The sequence below is a fragment of the Ambystoma mexicanum genome, chromosome 9 (genome assembly GCF_040938575.1).
Source record: "Ambystoma mexicanum isolate Mex_15411 chromosome 9, UKY_AmexF1_1, whole genome shotgun sequence".
NCBI lineage: Eukaryota > Metazoa > Chordata > Amphibia > Caudata > Ambystomatidae > Ambystoma > Ambystoma mexicanum.
This window is the reverse complement of record NC_090931.1, coordinates 1,060,605,456-1,060,632,358: the sequence shown is the minus strand read 5'-3', so window position 1 is coordinate 1,060,632,358 and position 26,903 is coordinate 1,060,605,456. Positions and strand designations below refer to the sequence as shown.

The 26,903-nt window shown below is 46.9% G+C and overlaps 1 protein-coding gene across 4 annotated transcripts in view; it reads right to left on the bottom strand.

The window, feature by feature from the left end:
• ITGB6 (integrin subunit beta 6) overlaps positions 1-26,903 on the bottom strand; it is a 382,803-nt gene that overhangs the window by 211,873 nt on the left and 144,027 nt on the right. For all 4 annotated transcript variants that reach the window (XR_011274731.1, XM_069616349.1, XM_069616348.1 and 1 more), the window contains one exon: positions 460-549. Coding sequence is in view for 3 of the 4 variants with exons in the window: in XM_069616349.1 (XP_069472450.1) it covers positions 460-549 (90 nt within the window). In the remaining variant the exon portion in view is untranslated. The remainder of the gene's footprint in view (positions 1-459; positions 550-26,903) is intronic.

Sequence of the window (26,903 nt, the reverse complement as noted above, 5' to 3'; positions counted from 1 at the left end):
CAGGGCGGTGATGTAGCAAAGACCTAGCGCAAAGAAACGGTGGGACATTTAGGTGAGAAGGGTAGTCTCAAGCATTATGTACGCTGCATAGGACAGTCGAGCATTTATGGCCTGGGGTGGTTGTGGTGGGGAGTAGGCGGGGTTAGTGCCATGCAGCACACCGTCTAGTTGATTTGCACATATTTACTCATCAGTCCACCAAGTGATTTGCCCAGACTCACCCGAAGTGTGTGATTGAATCTGTCCATTCATCCCATATCTTGATAGTTGGGAGTGTGCTATATTAAATTGAAATGAAGTGACACAAATACTGCATGCAGTCAACTTTTCGTTTTCTGTAGCAAATGCTTTTTGGACCACAATATAAACTAAGAGGCACTACTGTTGCAATTAGTACACGACAGGCAATTCAGTTGCCCGTTTCACAGGAAAGCAAATAACAGGCATGTAATGTCTTACTTTATATGCATCAATAATCAGCTGCAGAACATTTCCAGAATTTTCTTCAAGAACGCCGACAGTGGCTCCAGGAATGAATTTTGCGTAGTTCTGTAAAAGAACAAAAAGGTACTCCGTTAGCAAAACAGACTATCATTTCAATAGTGTCTCCCTTTTCCAGTCAGACTGCTCCTGTGCATCAGCTCGGGTGAAGAAAGAAGCCAAGGCAGAACTTATGACCATTTGAAGGCTCAGTCCATCCATGCAATGTTCTGCCTATACACTTCAAGCAATTGCTTAAGACAGTTTTAGTGCTCTGGAACGGATGGTTTATGTATATTATTTTAAATGAAATTAGCTCAATTCACTTAAAATACTCCTGACAAAAAAATGCAGGCAGTCCTATCAGCATCAGAGAATGATGGAACAAGCTCCTCCGATGCTTGAAATGCATACAGATGACACTTGCAGTCAATTCGGCATAAGTCACACTTTTATTTATTTGCTGTTTTGGAATAGCAATTACTGCCAAGCCACTGTAGCATTACACTGCTAAGGGTTAGAAGTGAAGTGCAGAAAAGAGAAGACAGAACACAAACAAGTCCAAGACCCATAAGCAGAGAAGAACAAGGGAGTGGTCTTAACGCAATCAGATTCTAAGCGAAGATGCCGGTGTAGTGAGCTCCAGAGGGAGGAGCCTTGATGATGCAGGAATCTATCCCCATAATGTGCCTATTGTGGGTGGCGTGAAACCAGCCGGGTATGGGAAGCCAACCACAGGTGTCTGGCGAGTTGGGAGACAGGTGGTACTTTGGCTAGGTAGTATGGCGCAAGACCAGAGATGGTAAAGGGAGGATCTTAAAGACAATAGTCAATGCAAGAATTTCCAAGCCCAAGTGACATGATTGGTTTATTTCAGGCCTAAGAAGAACCGGGCAACATATTTAGGAACCCTACAGTTTGTACAGGGGCAGACATTGTGAGGAGTGAAACCAATGCATATGCCATTTCAATACCCTCCCCTCACCAAAAGCTTGGTGGATGGATGAAAGAGCCCAAACATCTTTCAACAGACCCTCCCCACCTTGCAACCAACCAGACATCACATTAAATCTGAAGCCAGTTACCCATAGGAATGGGGGAACACTGATAATCAACCTGAGGTCTCATGAGTGCGCACAACTGAACTAAGATTGCTCATACTTTGTCACGGGTCATCCAGAGTAGTACACCCATGAAGATAAGCAAAGACCCACTAACTAGAACCCTGTACCACCACAACCAATGAAATAGTGTCACACAAGAAGCATTGTAAATTGTTAAGGATTTGCTCAGTTGGATTGTCTGGGGTTGAGCATTCCATTTTTTGATAGCAAAGTAGGTGATTTTCATATTCCACCCATATGTACACGCATCTGTACAATATGTGTGCAAACACATTTTTGTGGCAAACTGTGTGCACATCTCATTTAGCACATCTAGCACACTGCATTTGGGTTAGAAGATAAGGGTGACCCATTCCCGTAGCCACATTGACACCTCCTCCAGCACACACAGATGGCAAGGAAAGAAAAGGACAGTACACTATTCCAAAAGGCATTGCGGCAAACGCTATTTGCAAGATTATTAACTAGATGAGATTGGATTGTGGTAGCAGAGATTAAAAGACAGCCACTGTGGTTAAGGCAGTAGACAAAGAGACAGAGCAGGTGACGGCAGATATGGTAGAAGGAACTGTAGGCAGAGAGATTGGTAAGGCAGTGCTAGTACAAGAGAGGCAAGAGCAGGAACCAGATAACAATTGAGGAATGGAGTAGATAGGGAGTTCTGGAGAACAAAGGGCAACAGAAGGAGCAGAACACAGATGAAGAAAGGGAAGGCAAGAGCTCCAGGAGCCATCAGCTGGAGGGCAAAGAGAGCATGCTGTTGCAAAAACAGGAAGTGTAGCTGGGATATTACATAATATTGTGGCTGGATTTGGAACTATAGGAAACTGCTAAAACAATAGTATTGAGAGGGCAGAGATCTTGAATAAATCTGCATAACCCAACTTTCAATTTCTTCACAGGGTACACAGCCGTGTTGCACGGGATGTCTGACGGCACCAATATTCCTTGCTGCATTAAAGGGGAAATGGTTTCTAATATGCTCTCATACGCTTCTCTGGACATGGGGTACTACTTCGCGGTATCTGCAGAAATGATCGAATACAAAAATACCTAATGAGAAATTACCAAATTAATTTGGTAGAATGTGTTGTTTGTATGTTCATTTAATTATTATATGAATATGTGAATGGATGCGTGTATGCTTGTGTTATGAGTGAATGCATGATGGATGTTTGTGTGAATGAAGCAGAGTGTTTGCTATGTGTATGTAGTGTAAATGTGTATGTTTGTTTATTTATTATTTAAATATGTAAATGGGTGCGTGTATGCTTGTTTTATGAGTGAGTGCATGATGGGTGCTTGTGACTGCGATTGAGATAGTAAGTGCTTGCTGTGGGTATGTTCTGTAGGTGGGTGTGTGTCTGTGATTGTAAGAGATGATTTTGGTGATTGGGGTAGGAGGTTTGTACAACACAGGCATTTTAAACATGCCTTTGTTGCACAACCCCCCCTACCCACTGGCCAAAAGCAGCTCTATGTCTGAGGTGCAGGGGGGCCGAGGGGACAGGGATGCTATTTTCTTACTGGACATCTATGATGGATGTCTAGTAAAAAAAAATACCATACCTGCTCCCTGGCCCCCCAGCGCCTTGCATACACACATAATCACTTTGATTGTGTGTGTGTGTGTGTTTGGCACTGTGGGGCCCAGGGACAGGCATGGTATTTTGTTTACTGGACATCTATTATAGAATACCATCCATGACCCCTCGGCCCCCCAGCACCTCAGACATAGAGCTGCTTTTGGCCGGTGGGTAAGGGGGTTGTGCAACAAAGGTATGTTTAAAATGCCTGTGTTGTACAAACCTCCTACCCCCACTCACCAAAATCATCTCGGACCATCACAAACACACACATCTACAGAATAGAAGTCCAGTAAAAAATACCATCCCTGCCCATGGTCCCTCAGTGCCTGGTATACACACATAACCACATTGATTGTGTGCGTGTGTGAGGAGCTTGGGACCCAGGGGACAGGTGTGTCCATTCTTCTGCTGGGCACCCTTGAGTGGTGGGGGATCCCTCACTACGCTCGGTCGCTCTGGCAAATCTGGGACAAATATTTACACCCCACCAGGAAAAAAAATCACCAGCCGCCACTGCCCCTCCACTTGATAAAAGATGCTGCGCGTTTGCTCTTTTCCCAGGCCTCTGTTCATGTTCCACCTGTCTTTGGCCTGCTCATGGTCCCGCGTGATTTGACACCGCAGCCTCAGAGTTACTGCACAGTCATTTTGCCTGCACAAGCATCAAGAGCAAATACCATTGAGCTTTTATATACAGCATTTCTCGTCAGACGCCTCCAAATTCTACGCACGATAATAAAAGATTGTATTACCAGGTTAAACAGAAGGATCAAAGGCTGAGTGGCACCTTCTAAGGCTCGAACGCACAGATATTTGAGCAAGCGTTGTACTTTCAGCAATTTTGCCAGCTTGTAACTCAACCAGCACATGTCAGGCTTTGAAGGCTTAGAAGCAACAGTGCTGCCCGTTACCACTTGTGGTGCGGTGAGGACATCTTCTGCAAAATGTAGGTCCTGGACTAACTCCGTGGCTGGCATGCTCCGTGAGGACGTGCCGGGACAGACAGACGGTCCTTTCGGTCTGTAATTATGCACAAGGAGAGGACCGGTAGTGGTGAAAGGCAACTATTAAAAAGCGAACACTTCCACTGTTTACGGGTTTTTTCCCCACAAACAAAAACGTGTTCAGCTATTAAAAGAACAATAATTCTTGCAATTGAGACAGTGTAAGGCAGGGTGACTAGGAGCAAGGTCAGGACATTTGATTGTCCCCAACAAGCTACATGCCCAATCAAGCACACACCCAAAAAGCGGGACATTATACTTGTTTTAAACATATTTTAATGAAATTGGCTTACAAAAACCTTTTCACTTAAATTAAAAGTAAAGGACAGTCATGTGAAACTTAAGATTCATAGCAACACAATAACGAAATCAGTTACTATAAAATCCAGTAAATTTTCCCTATTAAACACTTATCAAACTAAAAAAATCACAAGTTATTCCTGGCGTATTAAAAAGCATCCAGCATGCAACAACAAAACAAACCACACATAGGGCCTCATTACACGGTAGGCGGTGGACCAAGGTCCAATTAGCACCTTGGTCCATGCCGGTAAAATACCGGCACCACCTTGGTGGAAAGGGGAATTACCGCCCTATTCCAAGGTTGGTGGGCCGGTAATTCCCCCTTCCCCCATTGCCCTTCCCCATTCCCATTTTTGCCCCATAGGGCATAATGGGAATGGGGAAGGTGCTAATTACGGTACCACAAATTTGCGGTGCCGTAATTAGCACCAAGGTCCCTTAGCGGGTTGGTTTTTAACACTTGCAAAAAGCAGGCGTTAAATTCTCCAACCCGCTAAGGGACCGCGCAGTAAGGCGGTAAGGGTTAACGGCCACCGGTACCATTACCGGTGACCGTTAACCCTTACCGCCTACCATGTAATGAGGCCCATAGACTCGCACAACAGCACACAACAACTACCAACCTTAAAACACCCCAAGCCCAGACAACGGACCTACAGGGCTGAGGCCGCCAACAGCACATCACTGCTCTCTTGCACTTTTCCAGCTTATTCCCACTAACTCACCCCCCACCCTTTCCCTTTTTCAGAGCAGCCAGAGCGCCAGGGGACCACTCCGGTGGTGACAGTGTGCGGTACAAATATCCTTTAACATTAACATGAAAATAGGCTATCAGTGTTTTCATCACTGCGCACGCACCACTGACTTCTTCTGTGCACGTGCTGTGTCGGGCCGCGAATTGCGCGGAGTGCGTACGCGACGGTCTTAAGGTTCTGTTTAGATTGTTAAAAGAGAAGAACACACTTTTCTTTGTAGAGAAACACCCACGACCTTAAGCCATCAGTCCCATTGCCCATCCTACCGAAAATAAAGCTTTTCTTTAAAAAAACATATCATCTGCCATGTGTTCATGCAACTTGCTGCGAGTTGTCCTTTTATTAGAATTATATACAATGCTGTGTACAACTTGCCCTGTGTGCATTTTACGCTGCGATTAAAATGCAAATCAGCGCAACCACCAAGTAGCTTTCTCTGCAAATTGTAAATATCCAACTTGCAACAGAAGATGTCCTCTCTGGGATTTCCCTCCCAAGTCGCCACGGTCTGGCTATTCCCTAAGTTGCGCCCAGGAATGCGGCGTGCCATTGCGCTCATTACTGGTTTATTTTCCGCGAGCTGCAAGACACACTCGGGCGGAAGAAGCACTTTATAAAAAGCGTAAAGGTAACATTGCATAACCAGCGCATACGGCTAACTATACATAAACAAAATGCATCATAACTAAACATGACTTATAGTAACTAAGCATAACCTCTAAGCACTACTCAACGAAACTGAACAGACCATATACCCAATAAAACATAACTTACAATAACTGAACATCTCATGAGCTTATCATGAACTAATGTTCTTTAATTGCTAGGATGTCGCAGACATATGCTAGACCTATGTTGAAGTGCAATGACACAGGAAGTCTTTCATCAATTATTGCAATGTTTTGATCTGGGGTCGCCAAGTCCGGTCCTCAAGATTCGCACCAGGTTTTATGGATAGCCGCTCACTATGTCATTTTTCATAACTCTAAATTCACTAAGGCAGATTTTCAAAAACAAGTGCAAATTTTTAAAAAAAGCACAGATGATTCTCCTTTTTCATTTGCCCTTGTTTGCAAGCTGCGCAGGTCCCCTTTTCCTCAAAGGTGACAGGCGCGTTTCAGTGGGGCTCGACAGGAGCACTAAAGACGTGCTGTCCAGCCCTCATGCATGCATGGGTGTCGAGAGCATGCGCCTGATACGCATGTGAGACAGGCTCCCAACAGCCATGCGCGTGACGGGAGGGCATTTCACAATGACAGGCCCTTCCACCACGGTCTGAGGGATAGACATGCCGGTGGGGCAGCAGTGCTTCCTGCAGTATGCATCCTCCTCCACCTGCTCCAATCAGGTGCGGTGGGGGGGGCGGAGAGCTTAGTGTGCATTTTTAAAGTGTATTCCATTTGTGAATGCGTAGAAACGTCCCTTACTGCCCCATAGTATTCAACTGCTCTAAGTGCGGTTATGGCCAGCATGGAGCTCTCGCGCACCCAGGTGGGATTGATTAACTTCTCAATGACTGATCACATCAGTGTTTTGCTCTATTTTCTTAGCAGTCCTATTGAAGGCATCATTCGAATTCCCTGGTGAAATGTCATATTACTCATGCAGTAATAACACATTCAGTACGGCTTTCCTGTGGAGGATGGGCCTTTTTGATGAGTTTTAGTCCTGGGAACTTGGTAGAAAAGCACAACATCTCGTATTCTGCAGGCGTTTTACACTACCGCCAAACTCATAAAGAAGTCCTGAAACGCAGGCGTGTGTGCCTCTCCTGGGGTTAAAGAACATGTGCATTAAGTTGTACCCACCCTGGGTATCTAGGCGTACTCCCTCTTCAGAGCAATGCCTTGCATTTCCTAACGTCCGCTCGGGCGAACTTCGCATATTCCAGAAGGACCTGCAGCCTTTACAGGTAATTGTTGGGTGTGCTGACCCACGTTTGAGCTATCATGCTGCAACATTTGGTGCTGTGGGCTTAGAAAATCCAAGATGGCCAAAAAGCCCACATGTGCGTGCGCCAGAATCTAGGAGAACCACGCAGTTTGTGCACACTAAAATGGTTGCCTAACTTGCCACCCACCAGTGCGAGCAGGATGGGCCGGGGTGCCATGAGTAAAAGGTGTGCCAAAGGAAAAACCGCACTTTAAAATCATCTTTTGTTTCTCTGAATGCCAGCTCAAAATGCCTATTTTCAAACATTGCAACACATCCAAAAATCTCACTGAACACCAGCGGACATCTGGCAGAATGAAGTATGTGTGCATACTAAATCTGGGAAGTTGAAGAGCCCCAAAACAATGTTCATAACAAGACTGGCTGAGCTCTGCAGGTCTGCAGCAGCCTAACTGAAACTGGATTTAAAACTACCAAAAATCGAAAATGTTTAAATTAACTGAGTGACCTACTTTGAGTGTCACATAGCTTGTCACTGTTGAAATGTCATAGTTTTGAACTTAGAATCAGCATTCTAGCTGCATATGTAAAAATTGTCTTGACTTAAACTGGGGAACAAAAAAATGACATTTTATCTGAAACCTGGCTTAATGAAACTGAATTCTGCTTGACATCTACCCCCACATGAGTTAAAACCTGCTCAGCCACTCTTCCCCTTGCCAAAAGGAGTTGTCACCTCTCTGATTAGATTAGGGGTGGAGCAGCTACAGGGAGTTGAACAAAGGCCTGTCCTGGGCCCAGGCAGATGGTTTATTAGGGTGGTCGTAAATGGCTTCCTTTTGAACAAAGCCCTTCCTTGACTCAGGCAGATGGTTTATTGGGGGGACCGTAAAACAGCCTCCTCTTGGCAGAAGCTGGGAGGGGCAGGGTCTCTGAGCTTGGCAGAAACTGGATAAACTGGTTTCTACACCATGTGACCTGAAAAGACACATCCCTGTTGGCCCGAATATGATTCTAAGAAAGATGTATAACTCATGGTGCGGACTTGTCAAAATTATTTAAATGATACCATAATTCTTGTGATTTTTCTGTGCACATTTTAAGACGCGTTGGGAATTTGTGTGATGTTCTGGGGCAAAACCCCGCTATTTATGGATACTACAGACTCTGTGTTTAAGCTAGAGACATGGGAATTTACTGGACTATGTATGGACAGGCCGTGTATATGTGTATAATTTTTAATGAAGAACCAAGGTTGCATAACCCACTAAAATCGAATATGTTTCCGTTTCTGAATGCAAGCCCTCAGGAAGAGCAGATTTGGGACAGAGACTACCTCATGTGATAGGTAATATGTACATGCAATGACAAACCACTATGTATTTGAGAAATGTGTATTTTGATCAAATATAGATTTGTGTGCAATTTGACAGGGGAGTGTCCTTTCTGCAAGCCATTAAATGACATCATTCTGACACACAATCCTGCTCTCCAGTGAGAATGCAAAGAATTCTCCAACCTATCAGAACTCTGAAGGGGTTGGGCCTAGAAAGCTAGCCTCTCCACCCACTTTCAAAAGACATAAAAAGAGCCACTGGAAGCTAGAGAGGACATTCAATTCCATTTGCTGCAACGCGCTCTGACGGACCATACAACATCCAGAAGATACCAGATTTAACACTTAGACTTTAATACTCCAAAGAACTTGATTCAGAACTCAAGGCAAGGGCCTAAACCCACCAACTGAGAACTCTTCTCAGTAGGCCTCAGCATCCAGCAAACCTAACAGCGGTAGCAGCATCCAGGAGCCGTGCAGATCAGCGCTGGATCCAGAGAAAGCTGTGCAGAAAGATCCAGAAGCAGTGCTGTACCCAGAGAAAGCAGAGCAGTATCCAGAACCAGAGGCCAGAGATCCAGAGTGACCCAGACTGCTGTTAGCAGAACCAGAGAGCTGACCCAGATCACTGTGAAGTGCCGAGACCAGAACCGGAGTCCAGTCCAAAACCTGACCAGATCCGTGGCGAGGCATATTTCTAAAATATATTATGAGTACCTAGCAGAACAACCTTAGAACCGACTTGCTACTCCTTATACTTTTGCCGTAATCACGATTCACGCATTCGCAAATTTTACCGCGATTTGCGATTTGGTTAAAAACCCAGCCACGTGTGAAAACAGCAGCTTCCTTGCATTCCTTTGCCAAACATTCGTTTAACCTGCTAGTTACTCCTAGATCCTTGCTAAAGTGAGCCTGAACTCATCCCAAGTATATTTCACTGACCCTGAACCTCCTAAAGGGAATTAAAACCATTTTCAGCATATTCCTCACTTCATTGCCAGCACATATAAAAGCATTTTGGGCCTGTGTTTTAAACTTCTGTAGTCTAAGCTTGCTGGGGTGAACTGAATTACATTTGATTGCATTTCTCAGAACTGTGTGCTCTCCCCTTCATTTACTTACATTGCATAAGGGGGGGAGTGGATTGCCAGAGAAAAGTGATTACATTGTTTTGTTGAAATCATATCAAGTTATTTTCTGTACTGCATTTTCATTCCACCTTGCATCCATTTGAAACCATAAAAGTATTGTTGCTATCTTATCCATCCTATAACCACTCATCATTGATTATAAAGAAGCGTGCTAGTGCCAGACTATCCGTTATTGATTACTGCTCAGATTAAGTGTGATATTCAATTATTAATTTATCATAAAGTGTGATATATATATATATTGTTTAAATTCTCAAATAAACCTTTTAACTTGCAAAACAGAACTACTTCTTGGCTCAGTGGGGTCAGGGGGATTCCAAGAGAGGGGTGTTATATAGGGGTAGTCATCCAGAACTCATGAACTGGACATAAAGATATATCAATAAGGGTTTCCATTCAGCATCCCAGACTAGGCATTGACTTAGCTGTAGTGTTGAATTGAATCCTCTTACATAATGAACGAGTCCTGTTCAGAAAATGTCAATGCTTTTGGGCTCAAATCCTTGCAATGCACATTCCTGCGGTCTTGTGCAAACACGTACCCAGATGCACAGCTGCCGCCTGTCAGTACAAGCATATCACACCATAACATCAGCCTTTGGTGTTTTCATGCCTTCCTCGAGAGGACACATACTTCAGAATATGCTCACTGTTCCGGTCTAGAGATGACACACCAGCCTACAGCCTACACCAGCCTACACCAGCAGTACAGAGCCTACACCAGCCTAGAAAGCCCACAGCCTACACCAGCCTAGAGAGCCTACAGCCTACACCAGCCTACAGAGCCTACAGCCTACACCAGCCTAGAGAGCCTACAGCCTACACCAGCCTACAGAGTTTACAGCCTACACCGGCCTAGAGAGCCTACAGCCTACACCAGCCTAGAGAGCCTACAGCCTACACCAGCCTACAGAGTTTACAGCCTACACCGGCCTAGAGAGCCTACAGCCTACACCAGCCTACATAGCCTACAGCCTACACCAGCCTAGAGAGCCTACAGCCTACACCAGCCTACAGAGCCTACAACCTACACCAGCCTAGAGAACCTAGAGCCTACACCAGCCTAGAGAGCCTAGAGCCTACATCAGCCTACAGAGCTTACAGCCTACACCAGCCTACAGAGCCTACAGCCTACACCAGCCTAGAGAGCCTAGAGCCTAAATCAGCCTACAGAGCTTACAGCCTACACCAGCCCACAGAGCCTACAGCCTACACCCTACACTAGAATACAAAGCCTACAGCCTACACCAGCCTACATAGCCTACACCAGCCTACAGAGCCTACAGCCTACACCAGCCTAGAGAGCCTAGAGCCTACATCAGCCCACAGAGCTTATAGCCTACACCAGCCCACAGAGCCTACAGCCTACACCAGCCCACAGCGTTTGCAGCCCTACACCAGCCTACAGAGCCTACATCAGTCTACAGAGCCTACATCCTGCACCAAACTAGAGAGCCTACAGCCTACACCAGCCTACAGAGCCTATAGCCTACACCAGCCTAGAGAGCTTGCAGCCTACACCAGCCTGCAGAAACTACAGCCTACAGCAGCCTAGAGAGCCTACAGCCTACACCAGCCTAGAGAGCCTACAGCCTCACCAGCCTACAGAGCCTACAGCCACACCTGCCTACAGAGCCTACAGCCTACACCAGCCTACAGAGCCTACAGCCTACACCAGCCTACAGGCCTACAGCCTACAGAGTTTATAGCCTACACCAGCAGACAGAGCCTACAGCCTACACCAGCCTACAGAGCCTACATCAGCCTAGAGAGCCTACAGCCTACACCAGCCTAAAGAGCCTACAGCCTACACCAGCCTACAGAGCCTACAGCCTACACCAGCCTAGAGAGCCTACAGCCTACACCAGCCTAGACAGCCTACAGCCTACACCAGCCTGCAGAGACTACAGCCTACAGCAGCCTAGAGAGCCTACAGCCTACACCAGCCTAGAGAGCCTACAGCCTAAACCGGCCTACAGAGCGTACAGCCTACACCGGCCTACAGAGACTACAGCCTACACCAGCCTGCAGAGACTACAGCCTACATGAGCCTACAGAGACTACAGCCTACACCAGCCTACAGAGACTACAGCCTACACCAGCCTACAGAGACTACAGCCTACACCGGCCTAGAGAGTCTACAGCCTACACCGGCCTACAGAGCCTACACCAGCCTGGAGAGCCTACATCCTACACCAGGCTACAGAGCCTACAGCCTGCACCAGACTAGAGAGCCTACAGCCTACACCAGCTTACAGAGCCTACAGCCTACACCAGCCTAGAGAGCTTGCTGCCTACACCAGCCTGCAGAGACTACAGCCTACAGCAGCCTAGAGAGCCTACAGCCTACACCAGCCTAGAAAGCCTACAGCCACACCGGCCTACAGAGCCTACAGCCTACACCAGCCTACAGAGCCTACAGCCTACACCAGCCTACAGGCCTACAGCCTACATCAGCCTACAGAGTTTACAGCCTACACCAGCCCACAGAGCCTACAGCCTACACCAGCCTACAGAGCCTACATCAGCCTAGAGGGCCTACAGCCTACACCGGCCTAAAGAGCCTACAGCCTACACCAGCATACAGAGCCTACAGCCTACACCAGCCTACAGAGCCTACACCAGCATACATAGCCTACAGCCTACAGAGCCTACAGTCTACCCCAGCCTACACCAGCCTACAGAGCCTACATCCTACACCAGCCCACAGAGCCTACAGCCTCCAGTCTACACCAGCCTACAGCCTACACCAGCCTACGGAGCCTACAGCCTACACCAGCCTACAGAGCCCACTGCCTACACCAGCCTACAGAGCCTACAACCTAGAGCCTACACCAGCCTAGAGAGCCTACAGCCTACACTAGCCTACAGAGCCTACAGCCCAGACCAGCCTACAGAGCCTACAGCCTACACAAGCCTTCAGAGCCTACAGCCTATACCCTACACCAGAATACAGAGCCTACACCAGTCTACAGAGCCTACACCAGCGTACAGAGCCTACAGCCTACACCAGCCTACAGAGCCTACAGCCCACTGCCTACACCAGCCTACAGCACCTACAGCCTACAGCCTACACAAGCCTACATAGCCTAGAGCCTACAGCCTACACCAGCCTACAGAGCCTACAGCCTACACCAGCCTACAGAGTCTACAGCCTACACCAGCCTACAGAGCCCACTGCCTACACCAGCCTACAGAGCCTACAACCTACACAAGCCTTCAGAGCCTACAGCCTACAATCTACACCAGCCTACAGAGCCTACAGCCTTCACCAGCCTACAGGGCCTACAGCCTACACCAGCCTAGAGAGCCTATAGCCTACACCAGCCTACAGAGCCTACACCAGGCTACAGGGCCTACAGCCTACACCAGCCTAGAGAGCCTACAGCCTATACCACCCTACAGAGCCTACAGCCTACACCAGCCTACAGCCTACACCATCCTACAGCCTGCACCAGCCTACAGAGCCTACAGCCTACACCAGCCTACAGCATACAGCCTACACCAGCCTACAGGGCCTATAGCCTACACCAGCCGACAGGGCCTACAGCCTACACCAGCCTACAGAGCCTACAACCTACAGCCTACACCAGCCTAGAGAGCCTAAAGCCTACACCAGCCTACATAGCCTACATCCTATACCGGCCTAGAGAGCCTACAGCCTACACCAGCCTACAGAGCCTACAGCCTAGACCAGCCCACAGAGCCTACAGCCTACACCAGCCAACAGAGCCTACAGCCTACACCAGCATACAAAGCCTACAGCCTATACCAGCCTACAGAACCTACACCAGCCTATAGACCCTACAGCCTTCACCAGCCTACAGAGCCTACAGCCTACACCAGCCTATACCAGCCTACAGAACCTACAGCCTACACCAGCCTACAGAGCCTACAGTCTACACCAGCCCAAAGAGCCTACACCAGCCTACAGAGCATACAGCCTACAGTCTACACCAGCCTACAGGGTCTACACCCTACAACAGCCCACAGAGCCTACAGCCTACACCAGCCTATAGGGCCTACAGTCTACACCAGCCTACAGCCTACACCAGCCTACAGGGCCCACAGCCTACAGAGCCTACACCAGCATACAGAGCCTACAGCCTACACCAGCCTACAGAGCCTACAGCCTACAATCTACACCAGCCTACAGAACCTACAGCCTGCAGCAGCCTACACCAGCATACAGAGCCTACAGCCTTCACCAACCTACAGGGCCTACAGCCTACACCAGCCTAGAGAGCCTATAGCCTACACCAGCCTACAGAGCCTACACCAGCCTACAGGGCCTACAGCCTACACCAGCCTAGAGAGCCTACAGCCTATACCACCCTACAGAGCCTACAGCCTACACCAGCCTACAGAGCCTACAGCCTACACCAGCCTACAGCCTGCACCAGCCTACAGAGCCTACAGCCTTCACCAGCCTACAGCATACAGCCTACACCAGCCTAGAGGGCCTACAGCCTACACCAGCCGACAGGGCCTACAGCCTACACCAGTCTACACCAGCCTAAAGCCTACACCAGCCTACAGAGCCTACAACCTACAGCCTACACCAGCATAGAGAGCCTAAAGCCTACACCAGCCTACAGTGCCTACATCCTATATCAGCCTAGAGAGCCTACAGCCTACACCAGCCTACAGAGCCTACAGCCTAGACTAGCCCACAGAGCCTACAGCCTACACCAGCCTACTGAGCCTACAGCCTACACCCTACACCAGCATACAAAGCCTACAGCCTACACCAGCCTACAGAGCCTACACCAGCCTATAGACCCTACAGCCTTCACCAGCCTACAGAGCCTACAGCCTACACCAGCCTACAGAGCCTACAGTCTACACCAGCCCAAAGAGCCTACACCAGCCTACAGAGCCTACCGCCTACAGTCTACACCAGCCTACAGGGTCTACACCCTACAACAGCCCACAGAGCCTACAGCCTACACCAGACTACAGGGCCTACAGTCTACACCAGCCTACAGCCTACACCAGCCTACAGGGCCTACAGCCTACACCAGCCTACAGAGCCTACAGAGCCTACAGCCTTGACCAGCCTACAGAGACTACAGCCTACACTCTACACCAGCATGCAGAGCCTACAGTCTACATCAGCCTACTGAGCCTACACCAGCCTACAGAGCCTACAGCCTACACTAGCCTATAGAGCCTACAGCCTTGACCAGCCTACAGAGACTACAGCCTACACTCTACACCAGCCTACCGAGCCTACAACCTACACCAGCCTACAGAGCCTACAGCATACAGCCTACACCAGCCTACAGGGCCTCCAGCCTACACCAGCCTACAGCCTACACCAGCCTACACCAGCGTGCAGAGAGTCAGGGGGAATACAATGCATTTGACCTGTGCTTTGCCTCTTTCGCTAGAATGGATTAGGTCTTGTTTTTTTCTGACTTTAACTACACTCGTTTGGCAAGCTCCATCTATTTGAACACTTTTGTAGAGCATTTCTTATTAAAAAAAAACACAAGGTTTGGAGCACCACAAGTGCACATTAGCAATACATACCTAATTACGGTGCTCAGGGTGACCAAACAAGCATAAAACAGCCTAGTCACTGGTGTGTGCACTCCCACTCAGGTTGGGATTAATGTAGAAGCCTTGTATACCCACTAGAATGCGGAATGTGCTCGCATACCTTCCCTCACACCAGCATTCAAGTTGGGGGAGTTACCTCATTTGCACTGGACATTCCCATTGGAATTATAGGACACGCAATCAGAACCCTCAATGCCTTGCCCCAGGCGGAACTCACAGTATAGGCAGGACTATTACTATACACGCTATTGCACGCTCCGCCCGGCTTTGAAATGGCCCTGAACCCTGTTGTGTGATTACTTCAGTGTGGTATTGCAACCAGCTCAACACAGGCGCTCATGACTCCTCTAAAAAGCCAGGTGGGTCCTCATGCACAACCATCCCTCTATCAAAATGATCTAGGCAATGAAAGAGCAGGGGCTATACTGTGTGCAAGTGGGGTGCTCCTGTCCTTCTGAGTTGCGAGATATCTGCATAGTGGGCATCCCAGTGGAAGTCTACCTAGCTAGCCAGCGATTTGCTAATTGTCCTAATCAGAACCCCATCCACCACATGTTCTGTAATGCACCCTTACATAAGCACCATGGACGTAGTCACCTAGCTCTCCCTAGTGTAATGGACTTACTGTGAAACTGCAGTTGCAAGCCAACACATCAGGAACACACATTGTGCCTATTTTCTTATACATATTTCTGCTGGAAACCTCTGTTATTACTAGTAACAGTGTAAAACGAATGCCAATACCTCCCTTTGTCTCTCTTTTTACAAAACCCTTCTCATCAAATTTGGCATACAGCATCATTTCAACAAGAGTAATGTTGACAAAACCCAAGAATTTTAGGTATTAAGAGAGGATTGCAGTTACCATTCAGCAGTGCAGGTCAAGTACTTAAAAGTTATATCCGCACCCAGGGAAGGACGCTGAGCCAATCAGGTGGCTGGAACAGTGGGAGGGAATATACGTTCTTCACCCATTGTTTTCAGTCACCCGAGGCCCTTCTGCAGGTGGTGCCATTTATTTTTTATTTTTGAATGTGGTGAGGCAACAGGAAGTCTCTCCCTGTTGCCCCCACCTGCTTCCCCAAACCAAACCTCTCCCACACCCCCACCCTCCCTCCCCACTTACCTGCAAGACCGGAGGTTTATGCTCTGGTCTGGCGCACCCTGTAAAGACTGGAGGGGGGAGCCTGTACTTCTGCTCTCTATATGGTAGAGGAGAGGCACATAGGACCCCAGCCAAGATTCTCTATTCGGTAGCTATGGTCGAGCAATCAAGGCCTAGCTTCTCAGGAGTTGATGCAGGCTAGTTCTTAAGTACAGTGTAGTCCCCAAGCACCCACAAAGGAATGTCCACACACTGTATCAGTTAAAACACAGTCTTTCTATAATTAATATTCAAGGTTATGTACACTATCACAATAACACACTTTGTGCTCAGAAAATCAATAATGGTAAATATATACAGTTCTAAAGTGGTACCACAATTATTATCAGATCTTATTAAAGTGCATCAAATATACTGTCAAAAGGCCACACAGATCAATAAAGAGGAAACCAGCAGTAGAGAGAGGAAGGAAAGCAAGATGGTTGAACACTTGGCAGAATGCTGGCCCCGTACCACTAGACACAGTTGTGTGGAGATCCCCACACCTGGGCAACCTGTAAAGCAAAGATGTATCACAAGCCCAGTCCATATATTGTTCTACGAGTCTTATTTCCCTCTACAATAGTTCTACAGCCCCAATGTACCTGGAATTGTAGCGTTCGTCATTGGGGAAGCGACGGCCCTTCTTGAGTGGCCTCCCTTTAAGGCAGGAGTCACAGGTCGTCGAACGTCGACGGAGAACAGGGTGAATTACGGCGGTGAAGTGGCAGCTTCGTTTCTAGCGGTGCTCGTCGACGACGGAGCGTTGATGTCCTGCAAGGAAGAGGCGTGCAGGGCACCTCGGTGACGGTAGTTCTGGACCGCAAAGAGATGTTGAAGAACTGTGGCCCTGGAAGGGCATTGAGTCATTGGCATCTCTGTGGTCTTTAGGTGGTGGGAAACCCACTGGCGGATACTCCTCAGTGCGTCGACGCTCGGGCCTTCTCCAGCAGGATAAAGTGGGCAGCGATGCAGACGAGAGTGTCCTTGGCTCAAATTAAGTTCTTAGGCAAACGGGAGCACGGCGGCTCCAGTTGGTGACGGCGGTCGTCGACAGTGGCGGACAACAGTCCGGGCGCTTCTCTTTGGGATTCTGTGGCAGTCCCCGTCTCTGGTCGGCAGACAGTCGTAGCTCTGTCTGCCAGGGAGCTTTGGCAAAGATCAGCTGGTGCACGATGGTCCCTCGTAGCTCGGGAAGAGGGCGCCTTACCAGGTCCTCTCTGGGTCAGTCCTCGGAGACACAGCAGCTTTCAGATTGATGAAGGAGAGCAACAGCAATTCTTCTCTTCCAGCAGGGCTTCAAGGTTAAGCTTCAATTTTAACTCCAGTTTCTCTTCAGCTTCTGAATACGATTCCTAGCAGTGAGAGGTCCCCAGCTATACTAGTTGATCTCCCATTCATTCTGCTGGGTCACACTCAGGCAACCAATCGGTCAGAAGGGCATTCATGCAGGCAGGCAGCCAATCAGGTGCATAGTGCATTTAGGCCATTCACTCCTCTCCAGACACTCACAACAGGTTATGTGTATTGGGACAAGTACCCAGCCATTCAACACCTCACACTGCATTCATACCAGTTTCGGGCAGGGCTGTCTCAGTCATTGTGTCAAACACCAGATACTAGACACCCACAACACAGAATGCGTATTTGTCACACACTCCATTCACCCAGCTCCCACCCACAGGGTGTACCCACAACATACAGTCACTGTGAAGGCTCCAGCCAGTCTGGCCTGGACTTCACAACAACACCATATATGGAACTTCCACACAACAGCCGGTCAGGGGGAAGGGACAGAGTCAGGGCTTCCCAGGACTTTGGGAAAACAAGGTAACAGGCAATAGAAAGCAAGAGGCCACAGGTGCCATCTTGTTTCCTATCAGGAATCAACTGATTCCAATGGCAGGGCCTGGGTATCCCAAAATGGAGGATACTCAGAGCACCTGTCAAATTCAGCATGGAGCTGCCACCAGCCCATACCCTGCTCTGTGGGCCACACACAGGTGCCAAAAACATACACTAGGGGCACAGGGTTGTACCCCCACCCATGGGTGCCATAAGGGTATCACATGGGTCTGTACACCAAACCAAAAGAGAGTGCTGCACCGCCAGGTGTCCCACATGAACTCATGCGTGGAAAATATGTCAGAACACATGATAAAAAGCAGTAAAGGACAAGGATACGGAGGTCCTGTCCCTCCGATGCATTTCCAGCATCACACATCGCCCTCTCCGGCCACCACTACAGAAGTGGAAAAGGGACTTAGTGCCTGTTCCCTATGGTGGCAGCCATCTTGGTCTCTTTCTTTTTTCCCCCATGCTCCGGAGACTGGAGTTACTTGCGCCACCAAGCTCCAGAGGAAGAAAAAATCATTTGCACCCCGGATAAACTCTGGGGTGGGAATGGCTTTCACCCCCGCTGACCCCCACAGTGGGGGTAAAAGCTATATTCCATGACCCTAGTTACATATTTTGAATCTATGTGCATCTTGATAATGTAAATGTTTTATGTATTTTAATACTGTGGATGTTTTGAATCTAGATTACCCACTTACCCATGCCCCACTCTGGAGCCTCACACTCTCTGACCCTTCCTTCACCCACCTCCCTCGCAAGGACTGAGTAAACTTTCAGTGGCGCCATCCCCGCTAGGTGCACCCCACCCTCTATTAATACAGACGATACCCACACTATGTCCAACAATTCCAAGGACAGAGGTGCTCTTTGGCATACTAGAATCCAGACCATTGCCCCCCTTCCCTTCACTGCATGGCTCAGTCAGGACCTCCCCCATCGTCCTTGTAATCCCTCTCTGCCCCTACAGCATACCTCGTATCCATCTCCCCTAACCTTCCATTCACCCCCCCACTCCCATTCTGACACCCCTCTTACTCCCTCCCCCACCCAGTCTTCCCATCCATAATTGCAGCCCGGGCCGCTTCGGCTAAGACTCCCCAGTGGGCAGCCCCTCCAACCCTCACACATACCCCTTGGCACCCACACACTGATCAAAACACAGATGTCACTGGCACTGTACACTAACATCCCATCAAGCCTCTCCCATTCTGCCACCCAGGACACAATCCTCTCCTCGTTCCTATACCCTGACTACCTCCCTCCCACTCCCCACCCAACCCGTCCACTCTTCTCCTCCCCTGCCAACTCTCCTAGCACTGCCCCTCCTCCCCCTCCAATCCCCAACTCCCCATTCATCTTTCCCTCTCATCCCACCTGCCACCCCCTCTTTTCTCCCACCACCCCTTCCCTCGAACTTTAGCCATAGTTTACTCTAGCTCGCTCCCTTTGACCGCCTCCCTAGAATTCTCCCCTCATGAGCACTCTTCCCTCCCAGCCCCACTCCACCACTAGCACTTACTCCCAGATACCTTCTCAGTAATACCTCCTTGACTATCCCCTTGCTACTCTTGATCATCCTTCCACCTACACCCTGCACACCCCTCCTTCCTCTACCCTCCCCTTTAAAATCCCTCCTAAAAGCTTGCATCACCCGCCCACACTTTCTACCTCCTCTAGCCTGCATCTTTTTCTCACTTATGACCCCCTTCAAACCCCAAACCCCTGTCACACCTTCTTCCTCCCTTCCTTTTGTGTCCCCCCTCTGAAACAAGCTCTCTATATTCCCTGACCTAGCTGACTCCCTGCTTTCTTCCCTTTCCAACCTCCCTATTCAAGAAGGATTCCCTTCTGTCGACCACTTCGACTGATGATTCTCTGATGCCCTCACCCACTTCCAGATCCTCCTCTCGCAGACAAGGCCTTTCACCGGAGTGGTTCACTCCCTTCATCAACTCCCTCAGAACACTCAACCGTTGCCTGGAACGAAAATGGCAGCCCAACCATTCCCCTCAGAACAAAGCCACCCTGGCCAGACATAGACAAACCGGGGCCTACTGGAGTGAAATTAGGAAATCCAAAAGATCCTTCCATGGAAACAAAATCTCCAATGCCTGCAACACCAGCAGGGAACTCCACAAGATCATCGTAGAATTCAAGGCCCTCGTCTGCTTTACCCCCACCCCACACTCCCAAGAACTCTGTGATGCCCTTTCCGATCATTTCACAACATCGCTATCGAAAGAAACCACACCATCAGCTCTTTGCTGGATCTCCTCTTTCCTCACCAACCGCTCACAAATCATCATCCTGCCATCATCCTCCCTCCTCCTTCCCACCTGCCCTGTCTCCTATGGAGTCCCACAAGGGGCATCACTCTCCCCTCTCCTCTTCAACTTTTACAAAAGTCCCCTCCTCGCCATAATTTCATCTCATGACCTTACCTGCTACATGATTGCCAATAACACACAGATCATCTTCAAGATTCCCAAATCTCCCACCCAGATCTCGCCTCCTAGCTCACTGAAATCGACCACTGGATGACAACCAACCGCCTCCTCCTGAATGCAGGTAAAACCAAAATCCTGATCCGCTGCAAGACAGCACTCCTCCCCCAACCCACACCTTAGCCATCCTCCCTAACCCACCACTTATAGAATCCAACCCAGTAAAGAACCTGAGATGTACGAGCTCAGACCTTACACTTTCTCGCCACATCAATGCCATCTCAAGATCATGCCAATTTCACCTCCACATTCTCAGACAAATCTTCCCTCATCTATCCTACCCTCACAAAATCTCAGCAATTCTGGCTATAATCCTCTCCCATCTAGACTATGTCAACTCCCTCTATCTAGGTGCCCCAGACTTTCAGCTCAGAAAGCTCCAACATATTCAAAACTCAGCAGCCATTCTTCCCCTTGCCCTCTCCCCAAGAGAACACATCTCCCCCCTGCCCTCAGGGTTCTCCACTGGCTAACTATCTGTCAACAGGCCACTTTCAAAGCCATGTGCATCACCCACCATGCCCTCCACAAGGAAGGCCCCGAATTCCTCCAAAACAAACTCACACAATACCGACCCGACAGAAACCTCATATCCAGCTCTGCACTCCTCCTTGTGACTCCCCCTTCAATCGCACCAGAATAAGAGGTTCCTCTTTCTCCGTTAAAGCTTCCACACTCAGGGACACCCTTCCACTCAACATCTGCCTCTTAGAGGACCACCTCTCCTTCAGGAAGGCCCTCAAAACATGGCTTTTCCCCTGACAACCTGACAAACCCTTCTCCCGTCATGCCTACACAAGGTCTTAAGGCTGCTACAACATGCATGCCTGCTCGGTCCCCGACTGCTACGTGATTTGAATCATGTGGCAGAAGACACTCACTCCAGCGATTCTCTTATTAGACCCTCGCCCTGGCAGCCGGCTGGGGGGCCAGAGGCACAAGCGGCTCCCTGAGGTTGCTCCCATCTCCTGTTTGACCTGTTTGCAGGTAAGAACCCCTAGGCAGGTCATGAGTCGAGATGCCAGCAACTGTCAAGTAAGAGACAACGTCCGCTTAGTATTTAGCCAACCCCTGCATTAATTGTGGGTGAATGTCTCAGTCTAGCTACATATGCCATTTAGGTGAATGGTAATAGGTAGTTTCTTTTGAATGCAGCCAGTGCATTGAACCTACGTAGATATAGAATGTGGTATTTGCTTTGATTCTGGGCTAATGTGGATTGTATAAATCCAAATGAATGTAGAATCCACCCATTGCATTGAATCTAGCTGAATGTAGAATGTAGCCGTTGTACTGAATCTAGCTAATGGCAAACTTTAGCCAATTCATTGTATCTGGATGAATTGTAGTAGCCAATGCTTCAAATCTAGCTGTATCCTGTAGGTAGCCATTGTATTCATTGAAGGTGCATGTTGAGGGTAGCCAGTGTGTTGAATCTAGGTGCATGTAGAAAGTAGCCATTGAAATATATCTAGGTAAATCTTAGAGTAGGGCAAAGATAAGGAATCTAGGCATTTGTTAGAGTGTAGCCAATGTACTATCACACTCCATGCTTAAGCTATTAAGCAAAAGGAATGGCTACCACTCAGCATGCACCTGTTATCATACAGAACTCTAAGACACTTTGCAGAACACCTCTGCCATAAGAATGCAGCTACCTTTCATGACAAAAATTGGAACTGTAGCTACACACATAACTATCCTCTCTCATAGCCCCTTTAGACTACCTCCCTAAACTACCTCTCTCCACCCATCCACATGCCAATTAGACATGGGTGGCTAGCAGGGAATTGGCCACCTTTATATCCTCGTCTTAGCTATGCTGCTCACATGCATACTAGCACTCTCTTGAATTTCCCATACCTTGGTCTTCGGTCCACTGAGGGCATTCAACCGACAGCGCATTGCGACCATACAAATGGTGAAAGGTGCTATACAAATGACGCATTACATTACATTACTATATGGTAATAGCCTTATAGATCTGGGATGGTAAATGGAGCTTAGGGTTAGACTGAAGGAGGGTCTTGGATGTAACAAGCTTCTAAGATAGATGTCTGCAATAAATGCTTTAAAAGATAACAATGGGCTTCCATGACATCAGAGTGCACAATTCGGAAAAGGGTAATTCATGACCCTTCTATGCATTTTGCCCGATTGCAACACCAGCTGCACAAACTGCTGCTGCCCCACATACATTTCCTTCCAAATTAGACTTTAACTGGCTTTTAAAGGCCAGTTTTACTCAAAAACAAAACCAAAGGTTTCACTTACAAAATGGGCAGTTAGTATGCAAATCCATAGCAGTATTTACTCACTGGAATCTCAACATGCCATTTCCGTGGATTCATGATACATCATGCTCATGGTGCAATAACAGAGGGTGCCCAGAAGACCTTTGAAATCCTTTGAGAATGTGTGTATTGGCGACACATCTCCCAATATGTTGATTTAAACACTAGGGGATGTCTGGTGTCTGCCAAATTCCTACCCAGTTCGCCAACACAGTGAGCACTGCTACTAAAGAGAGGTTTGATACTGAAACTACAAAAGCTCAGCTAGTTGGTATTATCCAAAGTGTAATATTATACCAAGGTGGACATGGGATAGGTAACATGCTGGGGACTCCTTCAATAGTGACCACTGGACAAATGTGTTCAGGAATTACATGAAAAAAGAATGTTTTCTTATATATCGCACTTTATGCCAGAGTCCAGCCACTAAGCTTGGGACCGTGTAAGGAATATGTGGTGCTCCACATTATCTTTTTTACAAGATAAGCGCATTACTCTGAGCTATCCACCTGGCCCAATCAATGCATCAAGAGCATGTGAGGTATGGGTTACTTTGCTATATTATATGCTTATCTAAATGATGTACTGGCTCATGTTCAGAACATTGTAAAGGAATGACTAGCCCCTCTCCCTCAAACTGAATGTAGTGGAGATAGACCCACACCCCCTCAAACCGAACGTAGATAACTTGATGGGTTGATCAATGACTCAAAATCTTGCAGAAACTAGAATTGTAATGCTTCGCGGGAAATGGCTTTAAGGGATGATTTAGTTATGGAGTCAAAATATCATGAACGAACAGTAGAGAATGTGTCAGGTAGTAAATGTTATGATATATTATCAAAGAATTTAAATCTAAATTAGCGCAGGTGCCAAGAGTAAGGCAAAATTTGGGTAGGTCAGGCATTTTGTAATAAGGACAGCCATTTTAGGTTTTGTGACAAGGGCAGGCCCTTCAACATGGATACTTACTTAAGTAGACCAAATGGTTGCTTTATGCTAACTCACTCTGACCTCACTGGACAGTTTATAAAGAGTTCATGTAGGGGACAAAGGTGGGGGTAAGGAGTGGGTAAAACCGGTTTAGACCAGATCTGAGTGGCAGATAGGCCAGCAAATCACAAGTAGAGAGAGGAACGGCACATTGATCATGCCACAGAAGTCAAAGAATCACAGATAGGAAAGGGGCTGTCTTTGTGACCAAACCATTGCCTCGCCTCTCTAAATGTGTATATAAGGATGAGTGAGCCTAATAATTTTATCAGAGTCCAGAGGTGATTCTGATGATGTATCCTGTGTATCGCCTGTTGGAAATAAAACCTGATGACTTCTTGCAACCTGCCTGAGTGTCCTGCTTGCTCCAGAGTGTCTCTTCCTGATCCCAAGAAATGCCAAGGCCCAGATGGTGGGTTGGTTGGACCATCTAGAACATTTGGCAAGCTAAAGCCAGGACGATTAATTTCTTCGAACCCAAAGATCCTGGAGACATAGGTAAGCTATGCTATGGGTGTCTGGGAGAGGGGATAGGTGGGGCAAACTGCAGATGCTCAAACCCCAGTAAGGGAAGGGATCTCCCAGACCCTAGCACTATGGCAGAGGGCCTTGGCATTAGGCCAGTGAAGGGGACTATTTATTTTTGGCAAATTTCCAAGAATAATTATTTCAGAGTCCTTTTTTGGAAAACTTCCCCAAAATGTATAATTGAGTAAAAATGTGAGGGTCTTCAAAACTTTTTAATGAATTATTTTAAAATTCATGTTTGGGAGAAGCACTTTAGAAAACACATTTTTTCAATTTTTTCAAGAAAAATCTAAAGTCACTTGGAGAAAGCACTCTCAGAAGAAAAAAGCTTTCTGAGTTAATGTTTGCACAGCTTTCAGAAACAAGATTATCACCTGCGAGAGATGCCCCGTTGGATCTTTTGGGGGAAAAAAATCAATGGTTTCTTTTTTTTAATGTGTAATGGGAAAATGGGATAAAACAGCTTAAGGAAATGAGTAGTGTATATATATTGAGCAATTAACTTGAGAGAGGCCAAGTAACTGAATTAGTGAAATATTGACTTGAGTGTGGCCGAGCAATATAAAATCGTGAGAGTGGCCACGATAAGAGAATACGCCTTGGCCTGTATTTTTTTACAACATAACAGAAGAAGTTTGAACCCAGAATCCCATAGCAGAACATTAGTAGACGGTCCCATTTAAAGATGGTTCCAAAGGGATAAATTGCACTTCAATCGAAGTATTTTTAGAGGGCAAAATGAGTCTTAAGAAGAAGATCGTAGAAAATGCATGTGACCAGTCGAGTCTGTTTTTTGTTGTTGTTTGTTGTTGTCTGTTTTGTTTTATGCGTTGTGTTTTATGTCCCATGTCTGCAATGTACATTTGTTTATGACTTAAGAGAAAGAAAATACAATTTTTAGTTGATTTAGAAAAAGTTGTCATCAAGCCAGGAATTAAAAGTGATCAATTATGAAAATAAGTGAGATAAAAATATGCTATATGTCAAAGTAAACAGGTTTACATTGTTTTAATGTTGATAAAAATGACGTTTGCAGAAAATAAATGGAAAAAAACAGGGAGAAAGTGCTTCCCTTTAAACCTCCATAGAAATCAAAGTCCAGTACCTATGGAGTTAATTCCTGTATTTACTAAAACTCGACAAGTCAATCTATTTAATGAACCCCATACGGGGAAAAACCGCGTCCATTTTGATAAGAAACAAGCAGAAAATAAGACAGACACGGGATAAAAAATTATTGAGGTTTTCTTTCTTTTGAACTGCGTTATTTCAGGGCAAGGCGCTGTAATTATGCCGGACGCTCCAATGTAGAGCAAAGGAGATTTACTGTTGAAACTACATAGCTTGAGCGTTGGCTAAGATAAGGCCCGCACTAAAGCGAGCTACGCAGTAAAAATGAGATGAGCTATTTTCGCAGTTTATGGTTTTTGGAATGGAATGTGTTGTGTGCGCGGCAGTGAGGCAGAAAGAGATGCCAGGAAAGTTCTTTGCTTAAAGACGAAGCAAGTTAACTTTTAAATGGACTGAAATGTTGAAAAGATTGATGTTTTAAAATTAGAGAGCTGAAGAGTTTTGGGTTGATTTATATTGTTGTAACACCCTTTTAGAAAGTATGTGGGCTGTGTCCCAAACACGAGAAGAGTGTTTTGATTATGCTAAAAACAGGCTGATAATGGATGCTTTTTGATAAATACATTATAAGCAATAATTTATAGGCTATTTTGGTGTTATGTATCACAGGTGATTTTAAATGACATAGGTTTTTCATGTGCTCCATGATTGGGAAAAGTGCACTGCAAGTAGCCTGAAGTATGAAAGCATGCACATGAGAAGGTATGCATATAGTTGCAGTAACATGAAAAAAAAAACATGCACACACATTTGAAAGCACACACTATTGAGTACACAAAATGTTTTTTATTTTTTCAGTTAAATTGGAAGTTGACATAGGCAATAGTTAGTCCCTTAAAAGAAAAAAAAGCAGAAAAAGGCAGAGATTTGTGTATCTATAATTAGAAATATTGAGATTCTAGCAGTGCGCAAGCAAGAATGAAAAACAGTAATTGTGTTTTACTGTGGTCATAGGTAAAGGCTATTTCGAAACACGAAGGAATGGTATTGAGATTACAGGACAGGAATGCAGCAGAACCACACGATGGAGCAGCCTTGAGGAAAATTCTGCCAAAATTAAAATTGGCTCATGATAAGGAGAGCCAAGAATACGGCGTTCGCACATTACTGACAAAATAATTAAGCAGTCTTTTGTATATAATGGCTTGTGAAGGCCACAGATGATTAAACATAGAAATATTTAAGAAGTAATGGGAAGAGTTACAAATCACATACAAGTGGATGCACTACTGGTAGGCTTTTGAATCAA